The 17126-nt window shown below is 41.7% G+C and overlaps 1 protein-coding gene across 7 annotated transcripts in view; it reads left to right on the top strand.

Annotated features, from left to right (window-relative positions):
- The first annotated feature begins 474 nt into the window (after nucleotides 1–474).
- Nucleotides 475–17126, top strand: part of lama2 (laminin, alpha 2) — a 186107-nt gene continuing 169455 nt past the window's right edge. For 4 of the 7 annotated variants that reach the window (XM_058091733.1, XM_058091729.1, XM_058091731.1 and 1 more), the window contains exon 1: nucleotides 585–1384. In XM_058091733.1, coding sequence (XP_057947716.1) covers nucleotides 1318–1384 — 67 coding nt within the window. In that variant the 5' untranslated portion in view covers nucleotides 585–1317. Of the gene's footprint in view, nucleotides 1385–17126 lie in introns of all 7 variants that reach the window. The other 3 variants (XM_058091728.1, XM_058091735.1, XM_058091732.1) reach the window with 3 other exon arrangements.

Here is a 17126-nt window from a genome sequence, read left to right as displayed (position 1 = left end):
TATTCACATTGATTAGGTGTTATTTCACTGACATTGTAACCATGAGTTAAAAATATAATTTTCATTTTTTCCCCCAAAAATGGGTCTTAAATATTTTGTTATGTTTTGTGTCCAAAATGAAGGGCGGGTTTAAATGTGTTGTGTTTTATTGCGTCAACATTGTGCTCTTTGCTAACAGTGCCTCATGTATTTTTTCATTTGTCTAAATTTTCCTATCAGTAATCTGTTTTCTGAGGGCCACAATTTGACGTTGACATGGATTATTATTTCCTGTTGGAATTTTTTTTAAATCCCAATTTTAGATAATTCTTGTGTTGGATGTGAGTAGTGACGAGTGGTTAGCATGTTGCCCACACAGTCAGGAGATCAGGAGGACCTGGGTTTGAATCTCCGCTTGGGCATCTCTGTGTGGAGTTTGGGTTTGGCTTTTTTTCTGATACTCCGGTTTCATCCCACATTCCCAAAATTGACGACCCCAAATTGTCCATAGGTATGAATGTGAGTGTGAATGGTTGTTTGTCTATATGTGCCCTGTGATTGGCTGGCGACCAGCCCAGGGTGTACCCCGCCTCTTGCCAGAAGTCAGCTGGGATAGACTCCAGCATACCCACGACCCTCGTGAGTATAAACTTATGATTTTTTTAGACTTTTTTTTTGTTGCCAATTTCTGTGTAAAAATATTTTGTAATGATGAAAGTTAGGCATATTTAAGTGTTGGGTAACATTCACATTTTTCCTGTAATTTTTCACTGTTCATTACATTTTTTTAAATCTCAACTGCTCCATATTTATGCACTCAATGCACTCATGGCTGACTATGCAAGCACTTTAGTCAGAGTGTGGTGAGTTGAGCAGGGCAGCAGGAGGAGCCCTAAAACAGTCGTACTGTCAAGTTAGACCAAAACTTTTCCTTCACTACTTTGTCTTTATTGCATTCTCTACTTTTTGCATCTCCTCTTTTTTCCCCACGAGTTTTTTTTTTAATCCATGAAAGCCATAGTAGTTTCTGATGCAACATTTAATTGAATAAGCCTCCCAAAAAAAGAATGTTTATACTTGTTACCAGAAGCTAAAGTTCATTAAAGGGTTGATTTAATGCCTCTAGTGGATGCAAATCTAATCAACAACGTGGAAACCAAAGTGTGTACTGAATGAGAACAACATTTCCATATGTTCCCCCTTGTTTCCCATTCAGGCCAGGAGGGGAAGAGGAGGAGAAGGAGGAGAGAAAGGAAGAGGAGGAGTGCGGAGTTGGGCCGAACTCCTGTGCTGGTGGCAGCGCACAGTCGCACGCCCTGAACTTCACACAGGACGACCATGGCGCGGCTTCGGCTGGTACTCCTCGCCGCGTTGCTATGGCAATGCGGCCACGCGCAGCAGAGAGGTGAGTAGTTTGTATGAAAGCAAGTCCATTAATGATTACGTCATTTGCCCTGATGCGCTAATTGGTCGACGGCCAATAGCTAATCACTGCAAAACAGGAAGTAAAACTTTTAATGGCGCTGTCGAGCTAGCACGTTTTTGTTTTAATTGTACCACGCTTTCGTTTAATTAGTTTAAAGCAGCATTTTTGAAGGATGTCTAGACAATTCATGAATGATTTTGTGAAAGGTCAGTTACGTATCCATGTGGAATTTTGATGTGTTTAGGAGCAAACGTTGATTCGTAGCCAGAAAATGATCCCACACCAAAAGCACACACACACACACACCATAAAACATAATTGATGGAAACAATCATAATGTGTCCTGGGGTCCATGTACTCATTTTAAAGATACAGTAATGTCATTCTACCTCTAATATATCACTATAGTACCACCTCCCCACCCCATTACTAAATTAGTGGAATCATGGGTCCCATGAAAAACACCATCACCACATCTGTCGGCCCTAACCACCCCATTAAAAGCCAGTTTTATACGATATGACTTCAACTTCAATTTGGTTATATGCATTTTTGGAGTAATATGAATGCATATCAGACAAACTGATTGATAAATGGTTATTACTGCAAAAATTTTGCTCACACATTGTCTGCTCTAAAAAGCAGCAGCTGTAGTGTTACACCACCAGGGACTGATATGTGAGTGGCTGGACTCTGCTATTGTTATTGTCATTGTGACAGTGAGTACAGTGTCAGATTACTTTGGTACCCCCCCCCCCCCCCCCCCCCCCCCCAAGCTGACTTGGTGCTCAATGCCCACTCTTTGAGCCTTTGTGGAGAATGCGCCCCCTTGTGCATAATGTGGATTGTTTTAGTGATGATACTAGATTACGTTTCTTTGTCGATACAAAAAAGAAGCAAGACAAAGCTGCTGACAATTGCTATTTCATGGCTAGTACTTCATTTTTGATTAGATTCAGTCATGAAGAAACTTTGTACTCAATGTTTTGGTTCTGGCTTCCACAGAGTTCCATACAGAGTTATAAAGGGGTTGCTTCACGATTTGACACGCCCTTAGGATGCTGTTTCTGGAAATACTTCAAGCCCCTACATTGCATTGTCATGCAGGCACACCCCTCCCATAGATCTCCAACTAAATCAAATCAATTTGTCTGGTATCATACCAGTGGAGCTCAGTGAAAATGAACTTCGTCCTGGTTGTAATTTTGGGCTAAAGATCAAACCACCTCTCAAAACACCAGAGACAAGAATGTGGCTGCTCTCGCTTTGCGTTCTTGGGGAGCTGTGAAAGATCAATTTGGTCTATGACACAGGTAACGCTGGTAAACTGCGTTGATGTCAATTTTGAGATTATGACTGACTGGAAGAGCAAATTGGCCAGTAATATGGGTCAAAATATTCCTGCAAAGAAGATGTTGAATATATTTATTGGATGTTATGTGCTGCATAATCTCACGATAAATTGAAGCATATTTTTTTGCTACCTGTGACCCACTTCTTAAGTTCTTCTGCTGACGGATGCGGATCTTTGTACATGTGTGTTGCATGGAGAGAATAGCCTGACTACTCATCCTTAAAACAAAAAAAAAATAATACATGGAACATGAATGTATATCATGCATTTCACACAATAATCTAGGATTATAGCAGCCTACAAAGTATAATAGCAGTCTATTCCCCCAAAAATGACAACATTTGAGACTTTGAATAGTGGCAGTCATCACACAGGGCAATGGGAATGAATGGGAACACACATCTTATTAAAATGGCCATATTGTATTCCCGCACTCTTGAAGATGGCAATCTGAACTGATCTTACAAAGAATGATCCCATAAACTTTGTAACAGAGAAATTAGGGGAAGTGCGTGTCTAGTGATGAATTGGTTGATGGAAAGGTTGTCGAAGTTACTGGTGCCGCGGCAGATCAAATTCATGGGAATCTGGCTTGAGTAGATCATTTGAGAAGTTGATTATTCGTACAATTGCAAAACTCGCTGTTGTGTGTGGACGGGTGTGCAAGATTAAAAAAAAAATGTGCGACATTATCTCACATGTTGAGCCTTATTTAACAGTAGTGTGTTGGTTAAATTTCATTCATTCATATCCCAGCGGTCTTCGGGCAAGAGGCGGGGTACACCCTGGACTGGTGGCCAGCCAATCACAGGGCACATATAGACAAACAACCATTTACACTCTCATTCATACCTATGGACAATTTGGAGTCGCCAATTAACCTAGCATGTTTTTGGAATGTGGGAGGAAACCGGAGTACCCGGAGAAAACCCATGCATGCACGGGGAGAACATGAAAACTCCACACAGAGATGGCCGAGGGTGGAATTGAACCCTGGTCTCCTAGCTGTGAGGTCTACGCGCTGGTTAAATTTCATGCAGCTGCTAATAAGACACACGGGTACATTGTACATCTTATATATTACTATATATTATAGTGTCAAGGGGAGTTGCTACTGGAATACCCAGCATGCCTTGCGGGCACTTAATGTTATACGTTTATTGTTGATTTGTGCTCCAAGCGTCCTCATCAGCACCGTTTTGAATGGATTTTGGAGATGGATGGGCCAAAATGTCAACTCCCTGAGTATAAAAGTTAAGTGTACTGTATCACCAGCACATTGACAAGCCATTGCACCTCAAAAAAGCTCAGCACAGGAGATGAAAACTAGCCAAAATACAGTCGAACATGTTTAAAATGACTTAGTGAAATTGGCTAAAGCAGTTACCGATGTGTTTATCAGTTTATGTAAATGTAGACCCAACCAAGGTGTGCTGAATGACAGGCAAGTCGACTCGTGGCATCGTAGCGAGTGTGATGTGAATCCAGAGAGTGTGTGTGTGTGTGTGTGTGTGTGTGTTTTTTTTAGGCCATCAGAGAAATCAATATTTTCATGAGATGAATCCATCTCAGCGTTATGTTTCTGAAACATGTTGATCCCAGTCTGCTTTGTTAATGTGAAAAGCAGCCGCGCTTAGCTGGATGGGTTTGATAGAATGCACCGCTGGGAAATCTGTTAAACTTTCACAACTTGGAAAGCCCAACTTTACAGTAAGTAATTCATGTTTTCTTACAAATAAAAGAGGATTAACACATAGGGAGGGGGTGGAAGGGCCCAGTAAGGGAATGTAAATCTCTTCTAATGATCTGATATATGATCTCTTATGAGCTACATATGTGAGAAAATGAGTCCTTACTTGGCACTGGTCAGTTTTGCACACCATGTTTATTTTTAATTATAGTTGCCCTTACAACTGAACTGGGTCAGGATATCGGTTATTTACCCTTTTAGCGAGTTAAGAAGGGTTTTTGTGGAGGCACGGGTTACCAGGGTAAGTATCCTGGACTTTTAGCCATTGTACTGACCCTGAATGGAGCACCTCTAGCTGTTTTTGAGGTTGGCTCTATACTACAACCCCTGCTTCCTGCTTTAACAGTTTTTGAATAGGAAAAAATAAACCTAGAAATCATCAGTTGCGGCATCATTATGCATTCATTCAAAATGGTGACAGAGCAAAGCCGTGAAATTCAAGCTGCTAATTAGTGAAGACACAAATTCCAAAGAAAAAACGCTGAAAAACTGACATGAAAATGACTCCTCAAACCAGAATCTAATCAATATTGGAACGGAATCAATATTTGTGGGAAAAATGTATACTCTAAAGTCGCAAGAATTTCATTTTTCGGGGGTTTAGTGACCCCTTCCGTGTAGGCCTAGGTCAAAATCTCACCATCAGAATGAAGCCCTGCCATTATTGACATTGTGCTAAAGTCACATCCTGTATCTGTGCCTTGCTAACAGGTGTGTGCGTGTGGATTAGCGCAGTGATTAATCCAAATGTAGTTTTACCGGTAGTCGTTAGTTTGTCCAAACGCAGTTCTAGAAGTAGTCATTAGAGTTAGTCCAAACATAGTTCTACTAGTAGTCAGTAGAGTTAGTCCGAACGTAGTTCTACCAGTAGTCAGTAGAGTTAGTCCAAATGTAGTTCTACCGGTAGCCAGTAGAGGTAGTCCGAACGTAGTTCTACCGGAAGTCGGTAGAGTTAGTCCGAACGTAGTTCTACCGGTAGTCGGTAGAGTTAGTCCAAACATCGTTCTACCGGTAGTCGGTAGAGTTAGTCCAAACGTAGTTCTACCTATAGTCAGTAGAGTTAGTCCAAACGTAGTTCTACCGGTAGTGAGTAGAGTTAGTCCAAACGTAATTCTACCAGTAGTCAGTAGAATTAGTCCAAACATAGTTCTACCGGTAGTCAGTAGAGTTAATCCAAACATAGTTCTACCGGTAGTCAGTTGAGTTAGTCAGTAGAGTTAGTCCAAACATAGTTCTACCAGTAGTCAGTAGAGTTAGTCCAAACATAGTTCTACCTGTAGTCAGTAGAGTTAGTCTAAACATGAAACATGAAAATGACTCCCCAAACCAGAATCTAATCAATATTGGAACAGAATCAATATTTGTGGGAAAAATGTACACTCTAAAGTCACAAAAATTTCATTTTTCGGGGGTTTAGTGACCCCTTCCGTGTAGGCCTAGGTCAAAATCTCACCATCAGAATGAGGCCCTGCCATCATTGACATTGTGCTAAAGTCACATCCTGTATCTGTGCCTTGCTAACAGGTGTGTGCGTGTGGATTAGCGCAGTGTTTTGCATGCTAAAATTAAACGGGTGTTAAGTTTGACTTATACGGCATCCTTCCTGTCAAAACCGATTTGGGAGCCCAGTAAAAAAAAAAAAAAAAAAAAAGTATCAGATTTCAAGGACGTCAACCCTCAGTGTTGTTTGCTTTAAAACGAGGCACTGTGTGTATCATATTTTCTTCTGTATCATTGTTTGTTTTTTGTGTACTACAGTCACATGTTAATATTTCATTTGGCCTTTTCTCATTGGGCTTGTGCTGCCCCCCCCCCCCCCCCAAAAAATCTAGGGCTTTTTTGTGTGCGTGCACGCCCCTGTGTGAGTGTTGTGTAGCTGTTTTGTTGTCAGAGCTGCACTGATAATGCTAAGGAGAAAATCAATAGTTAATTCTACTAGGGACACAATAGCTGCTCTGCCCACCTCCATCCTACCTTAGAGAGAAGGGGGGGGGGGCATGGGTTGATGAATTAGTGAGTGTTTGTACATGTGTGAGACACTGAGGGTGCGTGCCTGCATCCTGTTTACTGAGATATATAATATATATATATATATATATAATATATACAATTGGATGACAGAATTTTTGAAAATAGTACCAGTCCCTGTCGGAGTCGGCACACATTCTTTAATTTAGGCCACATCTTGCTTTGGAAGAAAAAAAAAAAAAACAAACTCCCACGAGTCTCCAGTGTACACAGTGTAAATAGTGGAATTTCACACAAGAAATACCTACTTTATTTATTCTGTCAGGCCGCAGCTGAAGCTGTTGATTTTAATAAACAGAGAAATAGCAACTATGTCCTATATTCATTCCTAACTCCAACTTAGTCTTCCCCAATGTTCCCTCTATTTTTCATCAAAGTTTTATTAAAAAAATGTAAATGTGATGAAAGTCACACAAAGTATATACATAACAGTACTAGTACATGTCTGTAAATGGGCATATAGACAATACAACATAAACAGTTCAAGTACTTTAAACAGAGATAGTTTAACAATTTTCTTTGTGTTCGGCATCTTATTTTCTTTCAATTGGTTCAGTGTTGAGCGTATGAGTGGCTGAGGCAAGCCCCCTTCTTCCATCTCTTGAGAGCTAAGGAAACATGAGAACTTGTAGGCTCTGCAGCATATTGTAGATAATACATGTGTCTTGGGCAGTCCTGGGGTTTGCCCACATTTTCTGCATTCACAGGAGCCTGTTGTATGTCTGATGTAATCTTTAACATCTGGGAGGTTTAGTGTTTGTCTTTATGTGCCCTGTGATTGGCTGGCGACCAGTCCGGGGTATACCCTGCTTCTCACGTGTTAGCTGGCATAGGCTGAAGCATACCCTGACGACCCTTCTGACGACATAGTGGCATAGAAAATGAATGAATGAATGTTTTTGGACCAAAAATCAGTATAACACACACAGTAATACAATAATAATAAGACGTGCACCATATTGTATGCTAAGCAGAAAATGCACACAAACCCAAGCAAAATTGCAGCATACTTTTTCAGCATTAATCGTTCATTAAACGCGCAAACCGGGGTTCCGCTGTATTGTGGTTGAAATCCAAATAACTTCGACTAGTCAACCTGTAATGGGTGCCAGCTGGGTGCCGCAGGTGTGGTCGTGACCCTGAGCTGGGGTGGTGTGCAGAGCTGAAGTTTGCAAAACATCAATTGGTTCTAACCCCTCAAACTGAGGTGTGTGTTACATTTTGAACACCCGTTTAAATAAACAAATATACCCAAAGAAAAGTTACACAACGTAACGTAGAATCTTAAAAGTTGGCCTACTCCAGTTTTACTGTTATATTTACCAGTAGTCAGTAGAGTTAATCCAAACGTAGTTCTACTGGTAGTCGGTAGAGTTAGTCCAAACACAGTTCTAGAAGTAGTCAGTAGAGTTTGTCCAAACACTGTTCTAGAAGTAGTCAGTAGAGTTTGTCCAAACATAGTTCTACCGGTAGTCAGTAGAGTTAGTCCAAACGTAGTTCTACCGGTAGTCAGTAGAGTTAGTCCAAACGTAGTTCTACCGGTAGTCAGTAGAGTTAGTCCAAACGTAGTTCTACCGGTAGTCAGTAGAGTTAGTCCAAACGTAGTTCTACCGGTAGTCAGTAGAGTTAGTCCAAACGTAGTTCTACCTGTAGTCAGTAGAGTTAGTCCAAACGTAGTTCTACCTGTAGTCAGTAGAGTTAGTCCAAACATAGTACTACCAGTAGTCAGTAGAGTTAGTCCAAATATAGTTCTACCAGTAGTCAGTAGAGTTAGTCCAAATATAGTTCTACCAGTAGTCAGTAGAGTTAGTCAGTAGAGTTAGTCTAAACACAGTTCTACCAGTAGTCAGTAGAGTTAGTCCAAACACAGTTCTACCAGTAGTCAGTAGAGTTAGTCCAAACACAGTTCTACCATTAGTCAGTAGAGTTAGTCCAAACACAGTTCTACCAGTAGTCAGTAGAGTTAGTCCAAACACAGTTCTACCAGTGGTCAGTAGAGTTAGTCCAAACATAGTTATCTCTCATCTAAAGTTAAACTTGTAGCGCTTTTTGGGCTGTTGGGATTAGTTTCCTTGTCCTTGTAGCAAAGAACACTGAACGCCTGACATGCAGATGTACGACTTCTGACCCTCGGAGACAGACGTCCACACGCAGGCTTGCAGCTGCAAGGAGTTTAGACTCTCGCTCCTGTCTTTCTCAGTGTTGATCTCCCATTTCTCTCTTCCCCCTTTCTGATGTCTCGAGATGCTTATATTTTCTCAAGGAGCTTCCTGTGGTAACACATGGTGTCAATAATGAGCCCCCCTACTTACTCACACACACACAACCTTTCCCTCCCATCTTGCTGTGCCACACTCTCCATTCGTTCCACGGCCCCCTGGTCCTCTTCACTGTTGTCTTCTTTTACTTACAAATAATATTTGTCCTTCTGCAACATGGCTCTATCAAATCAGAGCTGACTATATATAGATGTATTAAAAAAGCATCAAAAATGTTCCACTGATAGATTTGCTTCCCATTTTCACATTTCACGGCATCAAAAGCTTTCTGCACTTTTGTGTTGTACCATTTCATCACTTTACTTCCCCCGACTACTTATCTCTTTCCCCTCCTCTGGAGCCGCCTCTCTTTCATCTTGAGTTAAGCGTACGGCTCACAACCTCTGCAGCCGTAGTCGGGATCTGTGTTTGGCCTCGCTTTGTTTGTCTTTGCGCCTCCACCACCGCTTTCTAGAGGTCTTACTGGTTTGTTCCAGTTTAAAGCTTTCTGATCCACAGTGAGCACGCCGAGCGCAAGCTGTCTTTTAAAGGAAGAAAAACTGACACAGGCAGTTCAAAGGCAGCTATAAAGTCAGGCCCCTAGACCTTGTTTAGGGTTTTCTTGTCATGTCGAGATCACTTTAACATCTATTGATTTCAGTTGTGGTTGCTTCCTCTTAAGCTGCTGTTATGGAAGATCTAAAGCGGTGGTTCTCAGTTATTTGTACATATTGTATTGAGTTGTGGACTCCTAAAGAGCAGCTACACACAATAACCCGCACAGAAAGCTTTCTAGATCTTCCAGACTCTGCACCTCTTCCTGCAGTGTTCATTGAGTTCCCTGCTTCCTGCCCAAACCGCCTGTGTAATTTACTCCACTCCTTGGTGGTCTTCAGGAACAGTTAGGTGGATAGTCCAGCTTCGTATTGGCCCATGTTCACAAAACAGTCTCGTGTGACGTGCCATTGGCAGATGAACATATTTGTGGCTGGAAATTAGGAACTACAACCACTTCTGCCTGATGCTTGCCTCTTTAGACACACAAAACATACATTTCCTGGGAGCCATTGCTCGACATGCTAACATGGCAAACAGAGCGAAGCATATCGGGGGTGCTGGGCATGCCCACATCAAGAACTCCCAATGCATAAACTTCATTATCTGACACATTGGCATTGTTTACCACAACAATACAACATTGGAACAACATTTCTAGGTCAGAAAAGAGGAAAAGCATAATAGGTCCCCTTTAACACTCCTGGCATGGGGTCAAGTCCCACTCATGGCCCGTGATCGATTGATGAGCAGTCCTGTGGTACAGTCTGCCTTTTATCCTGGATCAGCTGGGATGGACGGATCAGGAAGCAGCACCAAAACAGAACCGGAAGACCTCCACCACATCAGATATCTTTGGGTTTCCCACAGATGCAGTCCAAAATCTTTAGGCAAGTCTTCCCCCCAAGAGTGGAAGCTCTTATACTTCCAAGGTTCCAGTTGCATTCATGTAGGTGTATTTGCCAGATGTTGTTCATGTTCTTTGATGGTTTGAATATGTTGCGGATTTACTGTAGACTAGAGGTCTACACGGAGCGGCTGGCCCCACGGCTAGCCGGACTCCTCGTCTAACGGGGCGGGCTGAAGAAATCTCAAGAACATGGCCACGGCTATGGAAAACTAATATAACAAAGTATTGCTAGCCTCATTTGTTTCTTGAAAGGTCACCTATATTGTCCATAATCCTTCCTTATATCATCTTTTTCACACAATTTATACTATCTTGAGCTGAAAAGAGGTCATTTAATTTTTGCGCTTGTTCGGCCGGCTGACGGCTGGCCGCTCAAATCTCACCACGGCTGTGGACGGCTGTGGCTGTCGTGCCACGGCTGTGGGACAAGGCGGCCAAGGAGGCCAAGGAAAAGCACAGCCGTGTAGACCTCTACTGTAGACTCATCAAGTCAGTTCCCAACTGATGTGGTAATTGCTATAAAACCCCCTGCAGCATACCAATTCTTGTTTTTGACGATGTCAGTCTTCTAAAAAAAACCCAGATGGGCCCTTACAAATTTCCCCACTGAGCGACGAATAAAGGCATATCTTATCTTATCTTCGCATCCCCAAACCAAGTTTTATCATTGTTGTTGGTTGCAACAGTTGAAATGTGTTTGGATCATAGCAAGGATTCATAGCAGCTGGGTTTAGTGACTGCTAGAAATCACTCGTAGTTACTCCTCCCATGCATACTTGCTGAACACATGGTCACAGCATGGATTTCTACGTATTGGGATCTCGGGAAGAGATTCTTCCAGAATGTCTTGGAAGGTTTGTTGTTGCATCTGTTGGTTTGATGTGTGTGTCCAGCTGGGATGATTCTATTTTTTTTTTTGTGTCGTCACCTTCAATATTAAGTTGAACTCTAACCTCTCACCCTGGTGATCTTTAACCCTTCGGGTTCACCCTCCATTACTTCATGTTATCATGACCTACCCCCACTGTGCGGTTGATTTGCATAGCCTGGCACAGATTTACTTAAACATCGTATTTGAAAGTATTTGCCAACCTTACTCAAGTTGTTTTTTTGTTTTTTTTACCAATCTTTCAAGATTGTCATGTAGCCAGATGAATAAATTTATAGTTGTTTGCAGTGTCCAGCACAGCTGTGGAGTTTAGTTTAAAAATTTTTTGAGGTGGAACATTCTGTGTCTGTTTAAGAATCTGTTGAACGAGGATGTCACAAGACTGCATCAAGTTTTCAGTTTTATTTCAATTACTTCCCAAGTACATTTCTTAAGGCAGCAGATTATGGAATATAACATAAATTGACCCCAAGAAAATCCATCAGAAAGGCCTCAGCACTAATTTACTTATGAATGGACACACATGTTCATTGATAAATAATGTGTTACTTTACATTAAAATGATTTATTTTTACATTTGCTTTCATTGGGGTGGCACGGCGGTTGAAAGACCAGGGTTCAATTCCACCCTCGGCCATCTCTGTGTGGAGTTTGCATGTTCTCCCCGTGCATGCGTGGGTTTTCTCCGGGTACTCCGGTTTCCTCCCACATTCCAAAAGCATGCTAGGTTAATTGGCGACTCCAAATTGTCCATAGGTATGAATGTGAGTGTGAATGGTTGTTTGTCTATATGTGCCCTGTGATTGGCTGGCCACCAGTCCAGGGTGTACCCCGCCTCTCGCCCAAAGACAGCTGGGATAGGCTCCAGCACCCCCCTCATGAGGATAAGCGGTTGAAAATGAATGAATGGATATTACTTAGGGCTGCACGGTGCAGGAGTGGTTATCACACAGGCCTCACAGCTAGGAGACCTGAGTTCAATTCCACCCTCTCTGTGTGGAGTTTGCACGTTCTCCCTGTGCATGCGTGGGTTTTCTCCGGGTACTCCGGTTTCCTCCCACATTCCAAAAACATGCTAGGTTAATCGGCGACTCCAAATTGTCCATAGGTATGAATGTGAGTGTGAATGGTTGTTTGTCTATATGTGCCCTGTGATTGGCTGGCAATCGGTCCAGGGTGTACCCCGCCTCTCGCCTGAAGACAGCTGGGATAGACTCCAGCACCCCCTGCCACCCTCTTGAGGAAAAGCGTTAGAAAATGAATGAATGAATGCTTTCATTGGACGACAGCCCCAAACCCTCTAATAATCCTCATGTCTGCTTTTACTGGCACATCTGTATGCAGTGCACACGGACACTTTAAGATAGAAATGCATAGACGTACACACACATACACACTGAAGGAGAGAGCAAACAGAAAAGCCATTATTTTCTTGCTGAATGTTTGTGTGATTCTGCTGATAAAGCATCAGAGAGAATAAGAGTCTATCAGAATGGCCGAGTTGGCCATAGGACTTCTATACACAACTCTGCGTGTGTGTGTGTGTACAAATCACTAAGACAGAGAAAAATACTGACAGAAGTGGGGCTAAAGAAGCAGAAAAAATATTAGATTTTTCATTATTTCTGTAGCTTTTCTCACCGATATTTTGTGTACGTGCGTGGATAAGACACAGACAGAGGGAGGTCTATATTCTGAATTTCACATTTCCATTAGGTTTTTTTCTATTTCCATTATTGTGGTCCAAGGCAAACCCACAGAGGCTAATGCAGAGCAAATGTTCACGTTTGACAAAAGATGAAAAATGGGAAAGTGTGTGTGTGTGTGTGTGCTCTTCCACACTGGGATTTTGCAGCACTGCAGTAATAGACTAACTGCACCTGGGAATAAGGGTGTGGGTCTGTGATTGTACAAGGTTGTGAGGTAGTTCTCAATGTCACTTTTCTGTTGAGGTGAATTTGCTTTATTAATTATTATCCACCTCAAAGGAAGAAAAAAAAAACTACTGAGGTCAGCCAGTAATGATACTGACTAGAAAGAGAGTTTAATATCACTGACTTATTTTGCTGTTTTTTTTTTCTCTGACCTTGCTTGGATCTGTCCAGGACAGCCGACCTAAGCATTCGGCCCGGCCCAAAGCTATGACTGTGGGTGGTCCGTCAGCACATTTACTCCTCCAGTAACTCTCTGTTCTGTTCGTAGAGCATATCAACACGCTCATTGTGGTTGATAAAGAACCTTTGTTTGTTTACATATCTTGCTATGTTCTCTCTGTTTGTTTATCAAATCGACTAATTGCGTTGAGAACCAACTGGATTATGTTGTTTGTACTGAGAACTCAAAGACACATCTATTGTATTGTGTAGTTTTATCGGAACAATATACTTATTTTATTGGTGCTAGAATCATTCATTCATTCATTTTCTCCCGCTTTTTCCTCACGAGGGTCGCGGGGGGTGCTGGAGCCTATCCCAGCTGTCTTCGGGCGTAAGGCGGGGTACACCCTGGACTGGTGGCCAGCCAATCACAGGGCACATATAGACAAACAACCATTCACACTCACATTCATACCTATGGACAATTTGGAGTGGCCAATTAACCTAGCATGTTTTTTGGAATGTGGGAGGAAACCGGAGTACCCGGAGAAAACCCACGCATGCACGGGGAGAACATGCAAACTCCACACAGAGATGCCCGAGGGTGGAATTGGTCTGGTCTCCTAGCTGTGAGGTCTGTGCGCTAACCCCTAGACCACAGTGCCGCCTGGTGCTAGAATCCGTACAAAGTTATCTTCAGCCATGTTCAGTTCCGATCACTTCAGTATGGATCGGATCAGTAAATCTTGATCGTCCCGATCATCCTGAACATAACGTAGTGCATTGCTGTGTACTGACATCCAAGGATCATCCGAAGATGTGTGAGTCGTGAACTCACACTTGTCACATTTGTTCACTTACCACTGCTTCCGCTGGCTAAATTTAAGAAGTAAACCAGTTAACATTTCACTAATTATATCATTGTTACCCATTAACTGCGTTTTCAATTCCACTGACTCACGGGTTGATGAAGACTCACATGTCACTGACTCAAGGTGGTTGAAGAAGACTCGAGTTTTACTGACTCATCGATGCTCGACAAAGACTCGAGTTTTACTGACTCATCGATGCTCGACAAAGACTCGCATTTAACTGACTCATCGGTGCTCGACAAAGACTCGAATTTCATTGACTCATGGGCTCATGAAGCCTTGTGTTTCACTGACTCACAGATGAACGAAGACTTGAGTTTTACTGACTCATTGGTGCTCGACAAAGACTCAAATTTCACTGACTCAACGGTGCTCGACAAAGACTCAAATTTCATTGACTAATGGGTTCATGAAGCCTCACGTTTCACTGACTCACAGATGAACAAAGACTCGAATTTCACTGACTCATCGGTGCTCGACAAAGACTCGAATTTCACTGACTCATCAGTGCTCGACAAAGACTCGAATTTCATTGACTCATGGGTTCATGAAGCCTCGCGTTTCACTGACTCACAGATGAACGAAGACTTGAGTTTTACTGACTCATCGGTGCTCGACAAAGACTCGAATTTCACTGACTCATCGGTGTTCGACAAAGACTCGAATTTCATTGACTCACAGATGGATGAAGACTTGAGTTTTACCAACTCATGAGTTAACGAAGACTTATCTTTTATATTTGACCATGTGCAGTTAAAACAATTAATACATTTTTCTGTTTTGTTTTTCAACCAAACAAGACGGGAACATTGAACGTTTATGGTATCGGCCAAAATAAGAATCTGTTGTCAGGCTTTTTTGTGATTGGCCAGTCCACTGTAATTAGTGAACCCCCGAGTGTTTATGTATGCTCAACAAGCAACACAGACCAATAAACAAAGCTGCAGCATGCAACCCAGCATGTTCCCAAACAGCAGCCATTAATGACCCCACGACAGGACCTCCAAGCTCTGACTTATCTTGGTTTGTGGATGCTTTAGTGAGTTGGCTGAGCAAATAACATCTGATCCTTTGGGAAATATCTTGGGGTGGGTTATACTCTGAGCTTTGAATTAAGTCTTGCACACCCAGGTATTAAAGAAAAACAATGCCGCAGTGACTTTAATGTCAGCATTATCCGTCTACCATAACTTTCTGCTTTTCTTCAGTTCGTCCAATTGTGGCTAAAATGAATGACTTTTAGCCGTGAAGGAATATGCACTGACATTTCAATTAAGAGCATTTTTTTTGAGTTTCTGTTGCCTCAGACTTAGCAGCTGTAGGGATGAAAAATAAATTTTAAGGCTGTCATAACTAAAATGTTAAAGTGGATTAATCCATCATCATTATTGATCTGATTAAAACGTTTCATGCAGTCGACAGAATGACTCAAAATGCCTGAAACATGAGTGGCAGTGCATTTGTTTGTCTAAATCAGGGGTCTCAAACTCAATTTACGTGGCGGCCACTGGAGCTAAGATCTGGGCAAGGCTGGGCCTCATCAGGTTTTACAAAAAAAAAGTGCATTTATTAAAAACAGAAAAATATACAAACTTTTTCAGTGCTTTGGTTCCGATTTTCTACAATAAAAGCTCTGATAAAACATTCCACTGTTCTCAAATATCTTAATTTTTATTTTTCTGTACAAAATAAGATGAAAAATAAATAAACAAATCAAGAATAAAGAAAATCAATCAGTAATAAATAAATATAATAATAATAATAAAACGGCAAATAATAAAAACTTAAGAAACCACATATAGTTGGTGGGTAGACAAATTATTTTTTTCAGATTAAAATGAACAAAGCATTATTAGAGCCCTGTAGACATGACAAAACACGACTATAGTCATATTTATACTCTTTTTATTTACAACATATTGCGCAACTGCAGGGTCTTGAGACACATGCTAACTAGAGAGCTAGCAACCTAAAGGGTAGCCTTCAAGTTATTTCCTTTAAACTTAAATAGCCAAAAACTTACCACTTCCACACGGATAGGGAGGATAACTATTAACAGTTATTTAACCTTTATTTTTAACCTTTACATGAACATTAATCAAATGTAATAATTTTTTCTGGGTACATGATACCATACAGCATCCATATCAAACTTGGGCGGGCCGCACTAACATTAAACTTTCATATCAAGGCGGGGGCCTCAAACTAGTGTGGCCCGCAGGCCGCGTCTTTGAGACCCCTGCTGTAAACCTTGCAATCCTACATACCTACACTACACATACCTTCTTAGAGTGAGATGGGAAACACTTTTTTTCCACCTTTTTTTCAATTGCCAGGATCCAAGCAGTCCAAAAAGCAGAAAGTAGAAAAACCTACTTAAGATTTGTCAGATCAAAACACGATTGCTGCATTAGACTTCAAAACACAACATTAGCGTCCATTTCACGACTTCTTCAATCTGCACTCCAAGCATCATGGCAACTGTATTTATTTTGAAGTTTGTGCACAATTCATTTTTCTCAAGCCGCTGCGTCTCCCCCAAAGTCTATTAGCGCCTGACACTGTGAAAGCTCTTGCTTGTTGAACACTTCATTAAAAAAAATTGTGTTTTATTGACTGTCCATCCAAAAGTGATGTGAAATTGAACTAAATTGACACAAACGTCTGCTCTGTCAACTCCGGCAGCTTCAATACAGTACTGGCAGGGAGACCTAATACCCGAATATTCTGTCTGATCCAGTTTTTCCCATCGGTGGGAAACCGTAACCCTCTTTAGGACATTCTGGAGAAGTCTTCACACGCTTCACAGACGTTCCCTTTTTCAACACAAGATGTCAGCCAAAAAATGCACACCATTACTGGGGAATTGCATAAGCTAATGAAAATAATCACAGGGAAGCATATTGTATTCAAAGTTGATGGCGGTTCAACAAAATATTAGCTCTGGAATGTTTTGGGCCGGGCCGTGTGGTTTGTCCATAATGTAGTGTGTGCAATGCAAATATTTCA

Source organism: Doryrhamphus excisus, chromosome 1 (assembly GCF_030265055.1).
Source record: "Doryrhamphus excisus isolate RoL2022-K1 chromosome 1, RoL_Dexc_1.0, whole genome shotgun sequence".
NCBI classification, from domain to species: Eukaryota; Metazoa; Chordata; class Actinopteri; order Syngnathiformes; family Syngnathidae; genus Doryrhamphus; species Doryrhamphus excisus.
The sequence above is the reverse complement of the archived record's forward strand: the minus strand, read 5'-3'. Positions and strand labels throughout refer to the sequence as shown.